Source organism: Dromaius novaehollandiae, chromosome 2, assembly GCF_036370855.1.
Source record: "Dromaius novaehollandiae isolate bDroNov1 chromosome 2, bDroNov1.hap1, whole genome shotgun sequence".
In the NCBI taxonomy this organism is placed as follows: Eukaryota; Metazoa; Chordata; class Aves; order Casuariiformes; family Dromaiidae; genus Dromaius; species Dromaius novaehollandiae.
The window spans coordinates 157,167,390-157,183,394 of record NC_088099.1 but is presented as its reverse complement, the minus strand read 5'-3'; the positions used below and the strand labels follow the sequence as shown (position 1 = coordinate 157,183,394).

The window sequence follows — 16,005 nt, the reverse complement described above, 5'->3', positions numbered from 1 at the left end:
AGGAAACGCAGCTGCTCGGCAGCGCCCCGGGCAGCGAGGAGGCGGCCGGACCGGACCGCGCCGCGCCGACGGGGGAAGCGCTCGGCAGGGGCCGCCATTTTAGCTCCCCCCCCCGCGGCGTTTCCCGCCGGGCCGGGAGTAACGAGTAACGGGCGTAACATGGCGGGGGGCCGCTGCGAGCGGTAAAACCGAGCGCCGGGCGGGAGCGGGAGGGCTGAGGCCGTGGGGTGAGGGGAAGTGAGGGAGTTTTATCGCCCCGGGGGCTGGCAGGGAGCACAGGCAGGGTCGCGGCTGCCTGAGCTCCCCAGATAAATGTTAATGTGGGACGCAGACGCTTGGCGTGGCTTCTCGTCCCCTTTCTGGGTGCCGGGGGGGACTGAACAACGGGCCGGCCTTTAAGGCCGGTGGCAGGCTCTCTCGCCTACCGAGTAGCTCCTCGTGTTTTCCTGTGCTGTGCCGGGTACGTGAGTATTTTTATCCATCTACTCCTTGCAAATACAAAGCCCTCACCCCCAAGGCAGTGAAAAAACTACCGAAAACACTTAGGGGTTGGTTAAAGAGTGGCAAAATGGGTCAGCCATTCACGAAATGTTCATGCGACGGCTTTGGGGGAGCGCTGAAAACAGGTAATATTTAGAAACTGGGGGAGAGATGAAAAGGCAGACGCAAGGAAACTTGCTGCTGACGCTGCCTCTGCCTGCACGGGCTGACCGTGTAAGTACTGCTGCGGTTACACAGACAACCCCCAAAGGGAGTTTTCCAGTGCCCAAATGCATAGCGGTCTGCTCTGTGCTGCTTAGTGCTTTGAATCTTGCCTAAGCAGAGGTGATAACCTGCAAAACATCTGTTCTGCAAATACAAGTTGACATGAATAGGGTTCCTGCAGGGAGGAGGGAGAGTCAGAAAAGTAAACTGCTATGTGCAGGCTTGCAAAGTAAGCATGCCTCCCCAGTGCGTTTGGGTTTTGATATTACTTGATCCATTTCTATTTTCTGCTGTTGCAGGTGCAGCTTCTGTAGAGTGCTCGTTTTTCAGGCCTGCTCTGAACACCTCGAGCTCCCGCAACATCTTCTTATGCCTGGGAATGACCTGAACAAACACTGCTTTTTGTTCCCTTACACCCTGTGAACTGCTGAATGTCAGCTTTTGTTCTCTGCATACAAAACACTTCCGTGCAGATAAGCATAGCATTGTGATTCACCCAGCAGGTGAAGATAATGCTGTCTCTGGGGAAGGTGCCGGAAAGCTTGAGGTTTTGAGGTTTGATTCTTTTTTGTTAGCAGTTCTTTTCTTTCCAAACATGACACTCCGGAAGAGCTGTCTTCATGTGAAAATCTTTTATCCTGATGAGAAAATGCTAGCTAAGAATGTTTTAATATCTGAAAGCCAGTTTTCTCTGTACCAACTAATTAGAAAGCATATATGTGGGTGCATTATAAAGCAAATATGTGGAAGAAAACACTTTGCTCTGAGGCTGGTCAAACACTGACTTATGTTGCATAGAGAGATTGTGGGGTTTCCGTCGTTGGAGATGGCCAAAACCTGGCTGGACATGGTCCTGGATGACACTGCTTGAGCAGGGGGGTTAGGCCACAGAGCCCAGAGGTGCCCTCCAACCCCAACTGTTGTGTGATTCTGTGCAATTTGGTGTTGAACAATTGTTTTAAGACTTCACTGGGTTTTTTTTCATCAGTAGGGGAGGGAAAGCAAAATGGTGTTTTCCCCATTGAAGATAACTTTAGCATTGACAATGTGGAGTAACAGTGGCTTTGGTTATGTGGTAGGCCGTGTAGTGCTGTCCTACCCCTTTTATTACTTAGGGCCCAAAGCGCTCGAGACGTGAACTTTATAAACTTGGAACTTGCAATTATCCTACGGCTTTTTCAGGGAGATCTTCGAGTGGGTCGGCGCACAAAACCCCAGGGCGACCAAGAGGCGCTTTGCGTGACCGCGCTGCGCGCCTGGTGCGCGGCGCCTTTAAGGGACTCCTGGCCCCGCCCGGCGGGAAGCGGCGGGGGGGGGGGGGCGGGCCCCGCGCGCTCCTCCCAGCCAATGAGGCGCCGGCAAAACAACCGGCTCCAACTTTCGCCCGCCAAAAATATCAAAAGGGCGCAGCGCGAGCTGTGTGCCTCCGCCACCGGGACCGGGACTAGCTGCCGGAGAGAAAAGAGGCCGCGGGGGAGGCGGGGCGCAGCGCAGCGCAGCGCTGTCCGCCGGGATCGGCGGGGGCGGGCAGGAGGGCGGTGACGGCGGGAAGCCGCGCTCGGCGGCGGCCCGGCGCAGCGGGCGGGGAGGCGGGCGGGAGGGAGGAAGGAAGGAAGGACGCGGCGGAGGGATCCGGGGGGAGGGCAGCGGCGGCGCGCGGGCTGTGGCGCCAGAATTCGGAGCGGCGCCGCGCGCCCCTACCGTTGCTTCGCGTCCCCGGCCCGGCCCGCCCGCCCGCCATGGTGGTCCTGCGGAGCAGCGGCGCCCGGCGGCCCGGCCCCGCGGCGCGCGACGGCCGCCGCCGGCCGCCCTTCGACCTCATGGACTCCAGCTCCGAGTTCCTGTCGCTGGAGCCCCCCCCGCTCGGCGGCCGCCGTGTCTGGACGCGCTCGGGGGCCGCCTCGGCCGCCGCCGGGCCCAAGGGCGCCGGGGGGGCGGCGAGAGCGGCGGAGGCGGTGAGTGCGCGGGCGGGGGGGGGGAGGGGGATGGGCCTCGCCGCCGAGGCGGCCTCGGGCTGGGGGGGGGAGCACCCAGGTGACGGTGGCCGTTGGGGGGGCTGGGGCAGCCGCGGCGAGCGGGTCCTGGGGGCAGGGACAGGCCGGGGGGGGCGCTGGTGGCCCTCGGCCGAGGGAGTTGCGACAGGGAGGCCTTGAACTTGCAGGAGCCATTGAGGGAAGCGGGGCAGCGGAGGCCCCGCCGTCGCTGGAGTGCGCTAGGCTCTGGGTACAGGCCGCGTAAAACACGTCTCTTACTTTGCGACTGTCTTGTGCGGGTACCGCCAGAGCTAACCGAGTTTATCATCCCTCCCTCTTTATCGATGGTAAAAGCAGAGCTCTTCCACTGCGTAGGCGGTATAGAAGCACCAGAGATAGATGTCACATGAAAGGAAAAAAAAAAGAGTACTTAGGGTAAGTTTATAACGATTGAGTTGCTGCGTGTGAAAGTTACTGCTGTCTGCAGAGCCGCAAAAAGGACCGCTCTCTGCATCCTCCGAATGCAACATGTATCAGCTTCAGTCGCTCAAACTGATTTACTGTTTGCTTTGCAAGGAGGGGAACTTGACACAACTAACCACTGGCCTGGGAGACTAGCGATAGCTTGCTAAAAGACAGTAATTTCGTTGCCCGCTGCCCTGTGAACACACTCTAAAGTGTTTTTGCGTCTCTTATAATTTGGTATGCTGCCTTTGTTTCCTGTTCGCAGTTTATTTTGATTAAATTTGTTGCCTAAAAAATCATCTTAAAAAGATCTTCGAGACCTTTTTACTTTAAGATAATCGAGGTAACATTTATAGGGAGTGTGCTTATTGTTTTGAGGGCGTATTTGCATCAAAGATGATGTTTGACATAATGTATTTTATCTGTAACTGTACTCTAGCTGAATAAGGGAAATGCCTGTGACATGCACTCCAGTGAAATGTATACAGTTACCACTTTGGAAGCTTTTAAAAACAGCTGTGTTTAAAAATCAGGATTACTTTGTGCTTTATTAAAGCACTTATTTGCATATTCTAAAATGGTTAAAGTTCTACTTATTTTTTTAATACACTAAGGAAAACCCTAGGAGAGAAGTGTCAACTCGCGTGGTTCTAAGGGGGATTAAGTATTCCGTGCTGTCTGCATCCCCATGTTGCTACTGTTCATAAGTGAACAATTTCACTTTGAAAAGTTTATTCTTTTCTCATGCAGCTTTCGAAGGCTACAAGTCTTCCATGTTCTTTCCAAGTCGGGCTGGTCTCAGTGGGATGTTCCGCATTTCCATGGCAACTAAGGGCAGAGCAGATCCAAGTCAAAACTTTGGTCTGCTCTTCAGGGGAGCCCTGCCTTGAAGTGATGCTTGTTGTGGACTCTTGGTTTCCTTATAGCAGAACTATTCCCAGGATTTTCAGTTGTTTGGATTCAGGATTTTTCTTTTCAAGGCTGCTGAACTAGGAAAGAAGAAATCCTTGGGGTGCTTTTTTTCTTTTTAGCAGATGTGGAATCTGCTTAAAGATTGCTACTTTGTTTTTGCAGTGCATGCTAGAAATGGCTGTCAAAGACAAGGAATTCAGCTGCCTGTTGCACGTGGGGGAAGGCTACACAGGCAAAGAAAACTGCTGGCACATGTTTTCAGTATGGAGAACAGGAATGAGGAAGTTAAATGTAAACTTTTACTGAAACCAAAGCAGAATCATTACAGCTGGTTGTAAGGTTTTTCTTTCTTTCTTTTTTCCCCCTCTTTTCCACAGATCTTTCCTGTGTTTCGAGGCATAGAATCCTTTTCGCTTCGTGTAGGACAATCGGGCTTTGCTGGAGCGTTCCGATTGCAGAGGCAATGCAGGATTGTCCTAGGTGACAAAGATGATGATCCTGGTCTTAGCTGCATGTTGAAAAGTCTCAGTTTCTGTTCCATAACTTGTTGATGTGCAAGGACTTGGTCGTGGCAGCTTCTGCAGGTTTTCTGATATCAGCAAGCTGTTTACCTGTAGCTGTTCAGCTTATTTCATCCATATAGAGTATGCAGCATATGGTAGAAAGACTCTAAACTGAACAGGTATCTGATGAGTTATCTTCTCTCCTGTTTCCAGCCCTAAGGGAGATCAGAGATGGCTGTAGTCCCCTGGGAAGTTGTGTATCTGCAGGTTTTAACCCTGGTGTAAATAACCAGGCTGAACAACATTGTTGTACAGTGACCTGTACTTGTGGCCCGTGTGCTCCAGAGTTCCCTTTTGTCTGGAGAAAGCAGAAACTTGCACTTGTCTGTACTGAGTCTTTCTTGACTGCTATATGTAGGGACTCTAGCACCAGAGCTCACAGCCTTGCAACCTAAGCATATTTATCTGCATTTACTTCCTTAGAAACAGAAGATAGCTAAATGCAGTTTTTGTAAAAAGATTTTTTTTAAACAATTGTTGATCACTTCATATGGCATGAGGAAAGTAACAACTACTTTCAAAACTAGAAATGCTTTTTAAAATTCCTTCCTTCAGTTTCCTTTTGTTTTGGGTTTAGCCTTATTCTTCTACTGAATTTCACTTCTTGAGTGCTTTCTTTTTCCAGCTTGATCTGGCTGATAAGAGCTAGTTACTACCCCTCTGTTGACAACTTGCTGGAGTTACCCTGGTGTTCTTGGTGTTTGCCATCCCATTGAAATGAGATGCCATTCATATGAATGGAGGACAGTCAGAGTTAGCAATATCCATTGTTTCTGTTTTGGCTGTATCCTTTTAATTTGAGTCAAAATGAAGACACCACAGAAGATAAAGAATGTAACAAGTAATTGTATTGTGGACATTGCAGAGACTTCATTTAAAAAAAAATACATAAGAACAGATAGAAACATTTCCCAAGTCATTATACTGATTTTTCTAACCCGTATGGTGATGTTTTCTAAGTGTTTGTTCTTTTAGTCTGGGATTCGGCCCAGAGATTTGAAGAAGCATGTTACTTGCCATCATCTTTTCATTTGCATTGCAAATTTTTCAAATGGTTAAGACTTCTCCCAAGGAATATTTACTTCCAGATCAAGGAATGAGAAATATCCAAAGCAGTAGTTTTAACTTGCATATCTTAGGGTTTAAGTAAGCTAAATCTTCTGGAGTTGCTCCCAAATTTGGAGTCTGATTTCACAGATGATAGTGTATTGATAAATAACCCCTCCCTACTTTAAATGTTGGTCCTCATCTGAAAGTGCTGGGTTTTAAGAGTGGCTGGATCTGGTAGCCCTATAGAGGCAAGGCTGCTGCAGTTCTTTTCCCCCAGGTCCAGCCAGTATTGAAGCTGATCGGGTTTTCCTAATAGACAATGTGTATATATGTATATACATAAAACACACGTGCACTATGGATCCCTCTAGTCTGGCCTTGGACACTCAGTCTATCTGTAGAATATAAGCATTAACTGGCCCCAGGATTTCCTGGTCTCCCAGTTACCTCATGCACAGACACAAGCAAATGAGACTGTCAGGTAGCTGGTCCAGACCTCTGGCTGCTTCAGTAGCTTAACTTCAGACTTCCTGATCCCTCCAGCAACCAACTCTCAGACCCTCTGGTCTCTCCAGTATCTGGTTCAGATTGTGGCCTTTGCAGTACTTGGCTCCCAAACCTCTTATCCTGCTTGCCAGCTAGTTTGGCTTGATGTTTGTTAGTCATTATGCACACTGGCATGCACCTACGTACAATATGCATGAGCTCTAGTTTGCTGTTGCTGGCACTGCAGATGTGCGGGCCTCTGTGACCTGTCACCCTTTCTCCAGTTGCTGGCACCTGGACATCCGTACATATACATGCGCACAGAATAGAGAACCTCCTCCCTCAGCCAGCGAAATAGGAATGAAATTAAATGAGAATACAGGACAGACTGCGCTGATCGGGCACAGGGCATGGCTGGATTGACCAACAATCCCGTTTACTTACCATGGGTCCGTTTTGTCCCCTTATCCCTCTGTTTTCCCACACTTGTTCCTCTGCACTTCACCTTGTTCCCTCTGGTCCTTCCCCTAAACGTCCTGTAAAGTCTCACTTAATCCTCAAATGCTCCTCCCTGGCATCCCCCATAATGAGGCCCATGCCTGCATCTACACTGAATCAAAGAAGCGTAAAATGTCTTCAGGAGTTCTCTTTCAGATGCCCAAATTCAAAGACATTACATGAAGCCTGTCTTGAGGGAGTGTTATTTACAGCCTCCTTCCATCAGATAGGAGGTCAGAAGGGAGGAAGGCGTTCCTTCCTTCATTGCTCCTTTTGAAGATAGAAATCCTCCACGTGCAAAAGGCCTGTCTTACCGCTAGAAGTTCAAGATGAACATTGAGACAACTTGTTTGAAGTTGTCTGAAAGAGGAATGTGAGATGCCCACAGGATTGTCTGGGCCTATGGTTCAGGGTTGATTCTTGAGCAGTCTGTCTTAGCAGCTGTCACTACGTTACAGTGCAAGGAATTTGTGCAAGTACCATTACCTTCCTATAACTAAATTTTGTCACTCCTGTCCTGGCATGTTCACACTCCTGTCACGATCTTGATCAAGTCCTAATTGAAGTACCTCTTAGTATCCACCTCCCAAGTTAGTGTCAGGAAGTAGAAGAATCTTGCCTCTTTTCTGCCTTTTTCAGAGTGAGTTTCAGTTTGGCATGCTCTTAATGAAATTTCATTTTGTAGACTGCACAAGTTCCTTCTCAAGGTCACTGCAGCTTTCCTTATCTAGTGAAATTATTAGTATTCATCCTTCTTGTAGGAATGGCAATATGAACAAGACCAACAGGAATAAATCAGTGTTACAAACTTTAATATGATGAGTCTTGCTCATTTCTTTCTTTGTAGGTGGACAAAGCTCATAATAAATGTGTAGCGAGGTATATGAGACTTTTCATCAATATTTCCTTAAATATGAGAAAGAGAGGTTACTGCAGCATGGCAAGTTGGTATCTTAAGTTCCGTTTTGGTTTTCTGTGGATAAATGCAGTCCTGAAGGAAATCTTTGTCTCTCTGAATGCGGTCATAATGGGGGCACAGATAGCAGAAAAATCTTCCTATCTAGATTTCGGTTCTAGGATATATGAGGTCAAGCTTAACTGTCCCTATCCACCAGTTATTTTGAAATAGAAGATTCTTCATGAAATTCTGAATTTATGAGATAATTTTTTAAAATAATTTTGTTACAGGCAAAAGTGTGGTGATTTTTTTCCCCACCAAAGGATATTAAGCTTAAGTAGTCTACAAGAAAAGCTGAGGAGGAAGCATTAGCTTTGAAAGTTTTTTTTTTTTTTAATGTATTTTTTTCTGAAAGCTACTTGTAGGGTCAGAAGTGGATCAAGATTTACCAGCTGTTAGTTGCCCCACTATCAGTCAGGAGAGTTTTAGAACCAAAGTGCATCAATAAGTCAGAATTTCCTTCTTAGCTGAGCATACATGATTCAGATAAATATATTTGAATTTCTTTCTTTTCTCAGGAATTTTCTTCAGGCAAAATTGAATGTTTCAATGGACATTGCTTAAGATCAATGAGAAAAAGCATCCCGCCCTCTTCAGACTCTAGCTTTGACAAAAGCATGGAAATACTAAGTGAAAATGTCAATGGAAGACACTTTACCAGGTAATGTATTTATGCTTCCTATATCTGGTCAGTTTGTGTATGCTATTACACTTCCTTTTCAATCTACAATGAACTGTGCCATGCTAAATCTGCAGCTAAAAATCTACAGAGGAATATGATTATGTTAACTTTAATGTCAGCACCTCAGAACTGGAGCGACTTTTCTCAATGAAGATCTCCTTGTATAAAAATCCTACATCTTTTCCAAACTCTTTTGAGAACTCCCTTCTACTTGGTTGCTGAGATATTATCTGCACTATTGAGACTTCAAAGTTACTAAGTTTGGAAAATACTTACTAAGTTTGCATGTACTTACAGACCTGTGTACATATGGTACACAGCGAATTGGGTTCTAATTCTTCCTTGTGGTCTACAGGCTTTTCTCTGCCTAAACTGGAGCACTGGATTTGAAACATGATGAAGTTCCCTGCTCTTGACAGTGATTCTTTTCTCCCTTCTCTCTCCCATCCTCTTTCTTTATGTAGGCAATTGGCAAAACTGAAAGCAGACAAAAAATCTGAAGAATGTAAAGAAGGTAAGTAGCGGTAACTCCAAAGGATCCCCTTTTATCCTGGTTTCTAAATGAGGATTGCGTTTGGTCACTCCGTCTATTTCTTTCCAAAAGTTCCCCAAACTTTTGAACTTACTGGCCAAAATCAACTGAAGTTGCTTTGGGAGAATAGATATTTCAAAGATAATGATTTTCCTAGAAATTTAACAAACAGAGGTAGATGCAAATAGGAGGACAGCTTTTAATCCTTTGAGAGCTTGGGGAGAGTGCTGTGTGAATTCCAACCTGTTCTTAGGCACTAGGGAACCTGGTCCTTAAGTTTCTCTGTTATATGAATTTTCTGGAGTCTGCAGGACACAAAGTAACTGAAAAATATTCTTGCAAAGAGGAGAGAATACTGCAGTATTATAAATTATAATATTTGCAAGTCAAATAGTAGTTTAGACATGAGACGTGCAAATCCACTGGAAGTTTGGAAAGTTTCGCTGATGTTCAGTGGTTTAACCTGGAACTGAATTGCAGTGAACACCTTTGGTGCTGTAAGACTGCTTTCTGACAGCTGAGAAGCCTGTTAGTTCTAGACAGTCTGTCAACTATGAGCTGAACAGGGTAAAAGTGCCTGAAATACACTTGAGGGGTTTCTAATTCAAGCTCTAATTGTTTAATGTAAATTATTAAAACCAAGTTTGAGTTTAGTAAATACAGTTAGTGAGGATGAGTTCAAGTCATAGCTGTGTTTATACTAACGAGGTGATACAGCTGTTACTTTCTGACTGTCCTCTGTATGTTAACTATTTTAGTGTAACTGGAACTTAGGGCAAAGGATGGTAAATAATGATTTTTCTTAAAGCAAGCTAAAGGTATGTTTTCCAGTATTTAGGTGTTTATCTTGAGACAGTTCTTATCTCCTTGAGTTTTTGTGTCATGATGCAGAAACTGAAAGTAATACATCATTAAATAGGATACTAACACTGAATGCATCTTAAGAGACTTTCCATGTAAACAATTTCTTTAAACACTGATAGGTTCAATTTTATATCAAAGGAGTAAAAACAGCTTAAAGAGATATAGTTATTGTTCTTACTTTTCCAAAAATAAGTAACTGGAGTAACTTTCTTCATTCATGAAACAAAAATGGTATGTTTGTTTTGATCAGACTTGTTTTCTATTAAAAAGCTCCTGTACAAGTCATGTTTTTACATAAATATTTATAGTTCTGTATGTTTAAACTAACTTAAGTAGAATGCTGTGGCTGTGACAATAACCTTGATCAAGTATTTAAACAAAAACTCAACCCATTTTGAATTTTGTTTATGTAATTTACTAGAGCAATGATGAAATAAAGGGAATGACATCTTTACAGTCTCAAGATACTTTATATATAAATGTATTTTAGTCACCAGATCACTGAAGACCAAAGCTGATGCAAAAGCTACAGAAGAGATCCATGAAGAAAGTGGGGATTTGGAAGTCCGTCGAAGTTGCAGACTTAGACGAACTCGTTACACTACTACAAACCAATCTGTTTTGTTTGATAAACTTATAACAAAGTAAGTGTTTTTTTCGTTGTCTTGCAGAATTACTAAAATAATCCGTATCAGCAAGCCTTTGTACAATGACGTATTTGGATAGGCACTCTCCTCCTTTTGACAACACAAAGAGGTCCTGTTATTCCTGGCAGCAAGAGCTAAATGTATTGAATGGGTAGGCTGAGAATTCCCTCTATGCTCCTGTGTATGTGACGCATCTTTCTTGATAACTGCTGGGCTCCAGGTGCCCTCTGTAACACAGTCCTGTCAGGGCTGCACAATGTGGAATTTCAGGATGTTTGCTCGTGAGCAACACATTGCCATCCTTGTTACTGTTCTGTTGTTGACTGCGGCAATAGGACCTTTGTTCCTTGCTCAGATAACAGTCTCTCCTTTTCCTTTGCCTACACAAATTTCTCCTGTAGTTAGCATACTTTTTTTAAGTTGTGGTTTTTGGTATTGTGCAGCCAAGCTGGTTTAACCTTGAGTGTTTTGGAAGTAGATAGTCATGGCTATTTAAGTCTTCCAGGACTGAGAATGTGTGCAAGAGGAAGAATTCGGAAGGTGCTTCCGCGTCCAAAGAATCTGGACACAGCTGATGTTTAATTTGTTGTTGTGGTCTTAGTTTTGTGATTGTTGTTTGATGAAAGACCTACATAGTCATGCCTTGTTTGTATATGGGCTCAATGCTTTCTGTATTATGCAAAACGGTTCCTTTACGTTGTGACTTTCGGTAGATTTAACTTGCTGTCTTCAGCAATTTTCTTAGTAGCAGAAGCTCCTTTTCTTTTAATGAGCTTCTGTTTCATGCTTAGATAATATATATGGTTCTTAGGCTGGCTAAGATCCTGAGGAACACAGGCAAACTGAGGCAGTCCTAACTTTCTGCATTTCTCTGTGGCTTACTTCTCCAGGTGGCTTTTGTGAAGCCCAGATTAGCATTGTTTTGTAGAAGATTTGCAAAGTGTAACAACAGTAGGGGTGGCCTTTCTAGCATACGTAATCATGGAAAAACAACATGAAGTTTGGATTACAGTTAAAGAGAAGAATAAGCAGTCTTTTTATCTGAGGAAGGTTGTTAGCTAAAAAAGACTTAATGCTATCATGCAGAGCAACTTAAGTACTATTAAAAACTACCATAATTTCTTTCTAATGTCTTACTGTGGTCCTCAGAAATTTTGTTTTTCTCCTACTTAAATAGATTTTTTTCCCTCTGCGCTCAGCAATTGGGAAAATAAACCTGAACACAATGTGCGATTACAAATCCTCACATGCTCATTCTGAAATCTCTCCATGAAAAAGTAAACATTTGACCTAATTTTTAATTAGTACTTAAAAACTTGGCTAAGTGTCAATTTGACTCTGTTTTGTGGATAACATTAAAATGCCATACTGATTATATTTACTGTTTTAAACATTTTTTTATACTTGCCTATCTTTGGTCTTATATGTCAACTTTTTATCTTAGTACTGCAGAAGCAGTATTACAAAAAATGGATGACATGAAGAAGATGCGTAGACGCCGAATGATGGACTTGGAAGACCTTGGGGTGTTCAATGATGCAGAAGTAAATATTCATTTATTTCTGTTTTTTTGTATAAGTAATGAATTTCAAATAGGAAAATGATTTAGTTGTATTTTTAATTTAGCTGAAATAATTTACTCTGAAGAGTATTGCAGTCTAAAACATTTTTTTTAACTGTCTAATTACAACTTACAAAATTATTGGTATGGCCATACTACAGGTATTCTCTAATGGTGACGGAAATACCATCTTCATAAAATGTGAAACAGCACTACGATGTCAACATGCACATCTTATGCCACACTTCCTGAATTGTCTTATTGTGATTTTTTTCAATGGACACTGTATTTATACATGTCTGTTTCAGGACTTGATTTTTCACTTCAAAACTTACTAAAAGCTATGACTAGGGATTAAATATGAGAAAAGACTGCCTGATGCCTTTCATCACATAGGTGTGATTAAGCTGTTTGTCCCTTTATCCTTAGTTTCCAAGTTATGTTTCTAATCATGCAAAAAAAAGATGTTTGTTTGGAAAGTTTGGTTCGTCTACAGACTATAAAAAAGCACTGTATAATGCCTTCATGTGTTTGTCAGTGTGGCTCAAGCTTTGATTCCTGTTTACCTGTATTTTTTCTTGATACCTTCTCACCTCACAAAGAATCTCCTGTGTCATGTAGCTTAATCATTTGTTACAGGCGAATGTATCATATAAACATTTTCATAAGTTGACTTAAACTCCATTTCAGAATATTCCCTTGATTAAGAGCCACCTCCAGATTTTCCTTTTCAGGGATTTGAAGCTTTTAAAATTCTAAACTGAATATATTGGTGGCTACTTCATGTATATTTGTTCCTGTGCCAGCATTGCCTGTGAGCTTAGGTAGCTCTCTGTGCCTAGAGGAACTTCTGTTCAAGTTATATGCAGCAATCATGTTTCTTCTTAGTTTTGCACTGTTAAATTAAATTCTTCTAGGGTCCTTTGGAATGATACACACTTCATTTTTTGAGCAACTTTATAGCCTGCCTTTGTTGTTTTCTGTTTAGATCCAAATTCCTTTTTTTCAAATAGAGTAGAATTATCCACAATGCTTCATATGATAGCTCGCAAATCCCAGTATGAATTTTTATGTGTGCTAGTAAAGTATTGCTTTTTCCATGGTTCTACTGCAGTGTTAGATTATTAATCTGTGATTAATTGATACATTTGGTTAAGTATCTGGATAAATTTGCAGCGAATTCCACATTTACTAAGGCCCAGTTTAGAGCAGAAATTCTTGTTTCTAATCCTGGGTGCCAGCATGACATTCTCTCTGCCTGCATGCCACCTGAAGGTAGTACTGCTCTCCATTTTCATGTTTTGGTTCTTTGATAATACTGGGATGAAAATGACTTAATATAGAAAATGGCTCAATATAGTTAAGGAATCTCTTTGGATGTCCTGTTTTTGCTTTGCTCATCACTTTTTGAACATTTCCTGGGCCGTGAAAAAAAAATGTCAAGAGAGGCAAATTAGGCCATGAACTAAATTTAAAATTACAGGTTTCTTCTTATATTAAAACATGCTTCCACTTTCTCAAATATATTAGACTGAAGGAGGTAAGCTGAAATAGTATGTGTCTCTGGTGATAATAGGTAACAATAGATGGTTGTATTCCATTAATCCTTAATTGCTTTCTGTGTAGGAGAACTGTATGTTAATTGAATCTTTTGTGTATATGCAGTGCCTTGATAAAGTTACTATGTAGGTGCCACGTATGTGCATGTCAGATGTTCTGCATATTTGTGACCTGATTTTTCTTGTTTCTTTTAATGAGGAAAATCTTGATGTGTACTCCCGAGGAAAGAAGAAGAAAGAAATTCAAAGAACTGATGAAGAAATAGCTGACAATCAAGATGGGAGTGTAGGTTAGTTCTGGCTTTAAATTTTCTTTACTGTGTTCTAGCCAAAAGCTTTGTCTCAAACAATTGAAGCAAGCTGAACTACTGGATAATTTTCATCTATGCATAATTCTATATTGCTGTCAGGGTTGCAAGCCAGAGTTGTGGATGCCAGGGCTGTACTGGACTGAGGTCAGAACAGATACTTGGGGGGGAAAAACAAAATCAGTCCTTTTCAAAATGCTTACAATGGAACACAAGAGAAAAGGCAACAGATGGCTGTAAGCAGGTGGGAAGTCAAAGAAATGGACAATATTACTCAGAATGAGAAACAGTGCTCTTGCTACAGCAGTAGCGTGACAGTTTTCATGGTTTTGAGAAGCATAGCAAGAATTTTCAGGAAGTAATGTAGGCTGCTACATGTGTCTGAAAGCTCCTCTGAAGCGTGAAGATCAGCAGGGGAGAAGATAAAGTGTTACTTATTTTTGTGTTTAGCAGATAGTGGAAGCTGCTGTCAGGGCCTGTTTGGAATTAGGAGCCATCATCTTGGTACTCAGTACAAAATAATATAAGGAATGAGGTTGAGTCATGAAAGGCCATAGTAACTTCACATTTGATGTGACAGAACAAACTTCAAGGTTTTAAGGACAATGTTAGCTGTCATTAAGGCAGTCAGTTAGCACTATGATCCTTGTAGCAACTTTCTGAACGGATTCAAGTGGGGCAATACTGTATTTAAGGATAGAAAGGGATGTTGCAGTAGTTGGGCTGATCAGAACTTGAATAATTCAAGAGACAATTTATGCAATACCTAGTGAAGGCAATATCTTTTGCGTGTTACACAGCCTGCACAAGACTTGAACACTGGCAATGAAGACCTACAAAAGGTTCAAGATAAATGTCCAGGTAACAGGTGTTAATGAGCACTGGGAAAATCTTGCTTTCAGTCATTAACATGTGAGAGAACAGTCCATGGCCCATTTTAGTTGTTAGTTCAGACCTAGCCTGGGACTTGCAAACACTCACCTTAGTGATCAGAACTCCTCATAGGCCAGTGGCAGAACATTTGGAGTGCCGGGAGGAAGCTAGGGAGAGGGTGGCCTGTTGAAACCAAGGTATGGGAAGACATTAATAGAAAGAAACATGGCCTAGCATACCAGAGGCGTTTGCTTAGTAAGGCAGAATGAGAGTTGGCCAATAGTTTGGCAATCTAGTTGGGAAAAAACTTAAAATTTTAATAAGAGTAGCTTTAATCCAAGGAATCATCAGTCTAGATACTGGAGCTATATGGCTAGGTTAAAGTGTGTGGATTTCAGGGAGCTGAGCAGGAGAAACTTGTAGAAAGCAATTATAAACAGTATGTTGAATGGGAAAAAAGAGCATGGTGCAGTTCATATGTGAGCAAAGTGAAAACACTAGAATTTTAAATTGGGAGAAAGCTAAAGCATGCTTTTATAATGAGAAGTGGGTCAGAAGAGAATGAGTCACTACAGAGAAAAGTGTGTGAGTTTTGGTGTAAAGGAGATTGGATGGGATCAGTGGAACAAGTGGAGGAATTAGAGGAACAAGAGAGCAGAGAAATTCATGCCTTTGTGATAAAAGTGTTGGGGGGCCTAAGATGGGGATGGTAGTGACTGCAGACTCATTTCTCATATTTCCACGTGCTCTATCTGTATACCCCACATAACTTACCTTGCCTTTGGAAAGCAGTGCTAACTTTTTTTTTTTTTTTTTGGGGGGGGGGGGGGGGTAGTGATTTTTCCAGGAATAAAATTTCATTGCTCTTAGTGAGTAGGTAGGTAAACAGAGCTTTTATGTTTCTTACCTGGTGTCCAGCTGTTAATATGAGAAGCTATTATTAAGAGCTTGCTAGATAATCATACTCAGTGTCTTGTGTTCTTACCATCTGCCACAAAAAATATTTAAGTTACTTTGCAGAAGCTAATGGCATAAACTTTTCCTGTATGCATCAGATACTGTTTTCAAATTGGGGAGTGGTCAAACTGGTCACTTGCCTATTGTTGTTCATGTAATCTATGGCAGAGCTAGGACTTGGAACTAGATTACCATAATTAGTCTTACCACTGTAGAGGATTAAAAAGAAACTAATTGAAACACTTTCTCAAAATAACAAGAAATAACTTTCTGAAATAACTGTTTTCATGACAGCTGCATCTTAGCTAAGCAAGATGACAGAATTCTGCCTGTTGTTATCACTGAGGCTGGTGACAAATCAGCCAGTGATTTCAGCAAGGAATATATATATAACTATGTATATATATGTATA

General features: G+C 42.6%; 1 protein-coding gene and 1 long non-coding RNA gene across 6 annotated transcripts in view; both read left to right on the top strand.

Annotated features, from left to right (window-relative positions):
• Positions 1 to 44: 44 nt before the first annotated feature.
• On the top strand, positions 45 to 1,870 carry LOC112989178 (uncharacterized). 2 transcript variants are annotated; one of them, XR_003260751.2, is made up of 2 exons: positions 45 to 182; positions 1,005 to 1,870. It is a non-coding gene; the product is annotated as an uncharacterized LOC112989178 (long non-coding RNA). The 2 variants fall into 2 exon arrangements; XR_010388048.1 differs by lacking the exon at positions 45 to 182 and adding an exon at positions 189 to 460.
• A 348-nt stretch (positions 1,871 to 2,218) lies between these two features.
• ATAD2 (ATPase family AAA domain containing 2) overlaps positions 2,219 to 16,005 on the top strand; it is a 39,477-nt gene continuing 25,690 nt past the window's right edge. Inside the window, exons 1-6 of one of the 4 annotated variants that reach the window (XM_064507843.1) lie at positions 2,219 to 2,660; positions 8,129 to 8,271; positions 8,757 to 8,806; positions 10,179 to 10,332; positions 11,780 to 11,879; positions 13,655 to 13,745. In XM_064507843.1, the coding sequence (XP_064363913.1) occupies positions 2,445 to 2,660; positions 8,129 to 8,271; positions 8,757 to 8,806; positions 10,179 to 10,332; positions 11,780 to 11,879; positions 13,655 to 13,745 (754 nt within the window). In that variant the 5' untranslated portion in view covers positions 2,219 to 2,444. Of the gene's footprint in view, positions 2,661 to 3,062; positions 3,114 to 8,128; positions 8,272 to 8,756; positions 8,807 to 10,178; positions 10,333 to 11,779; positions 11,880 to 13,654; positions 13,746 to 16,005 lie in introns of those variants that run through there. The other 3 variants (XM_064507841.1, XM_064507839.1, XM_064507842.1) reach the window with 3 other exon arrangements.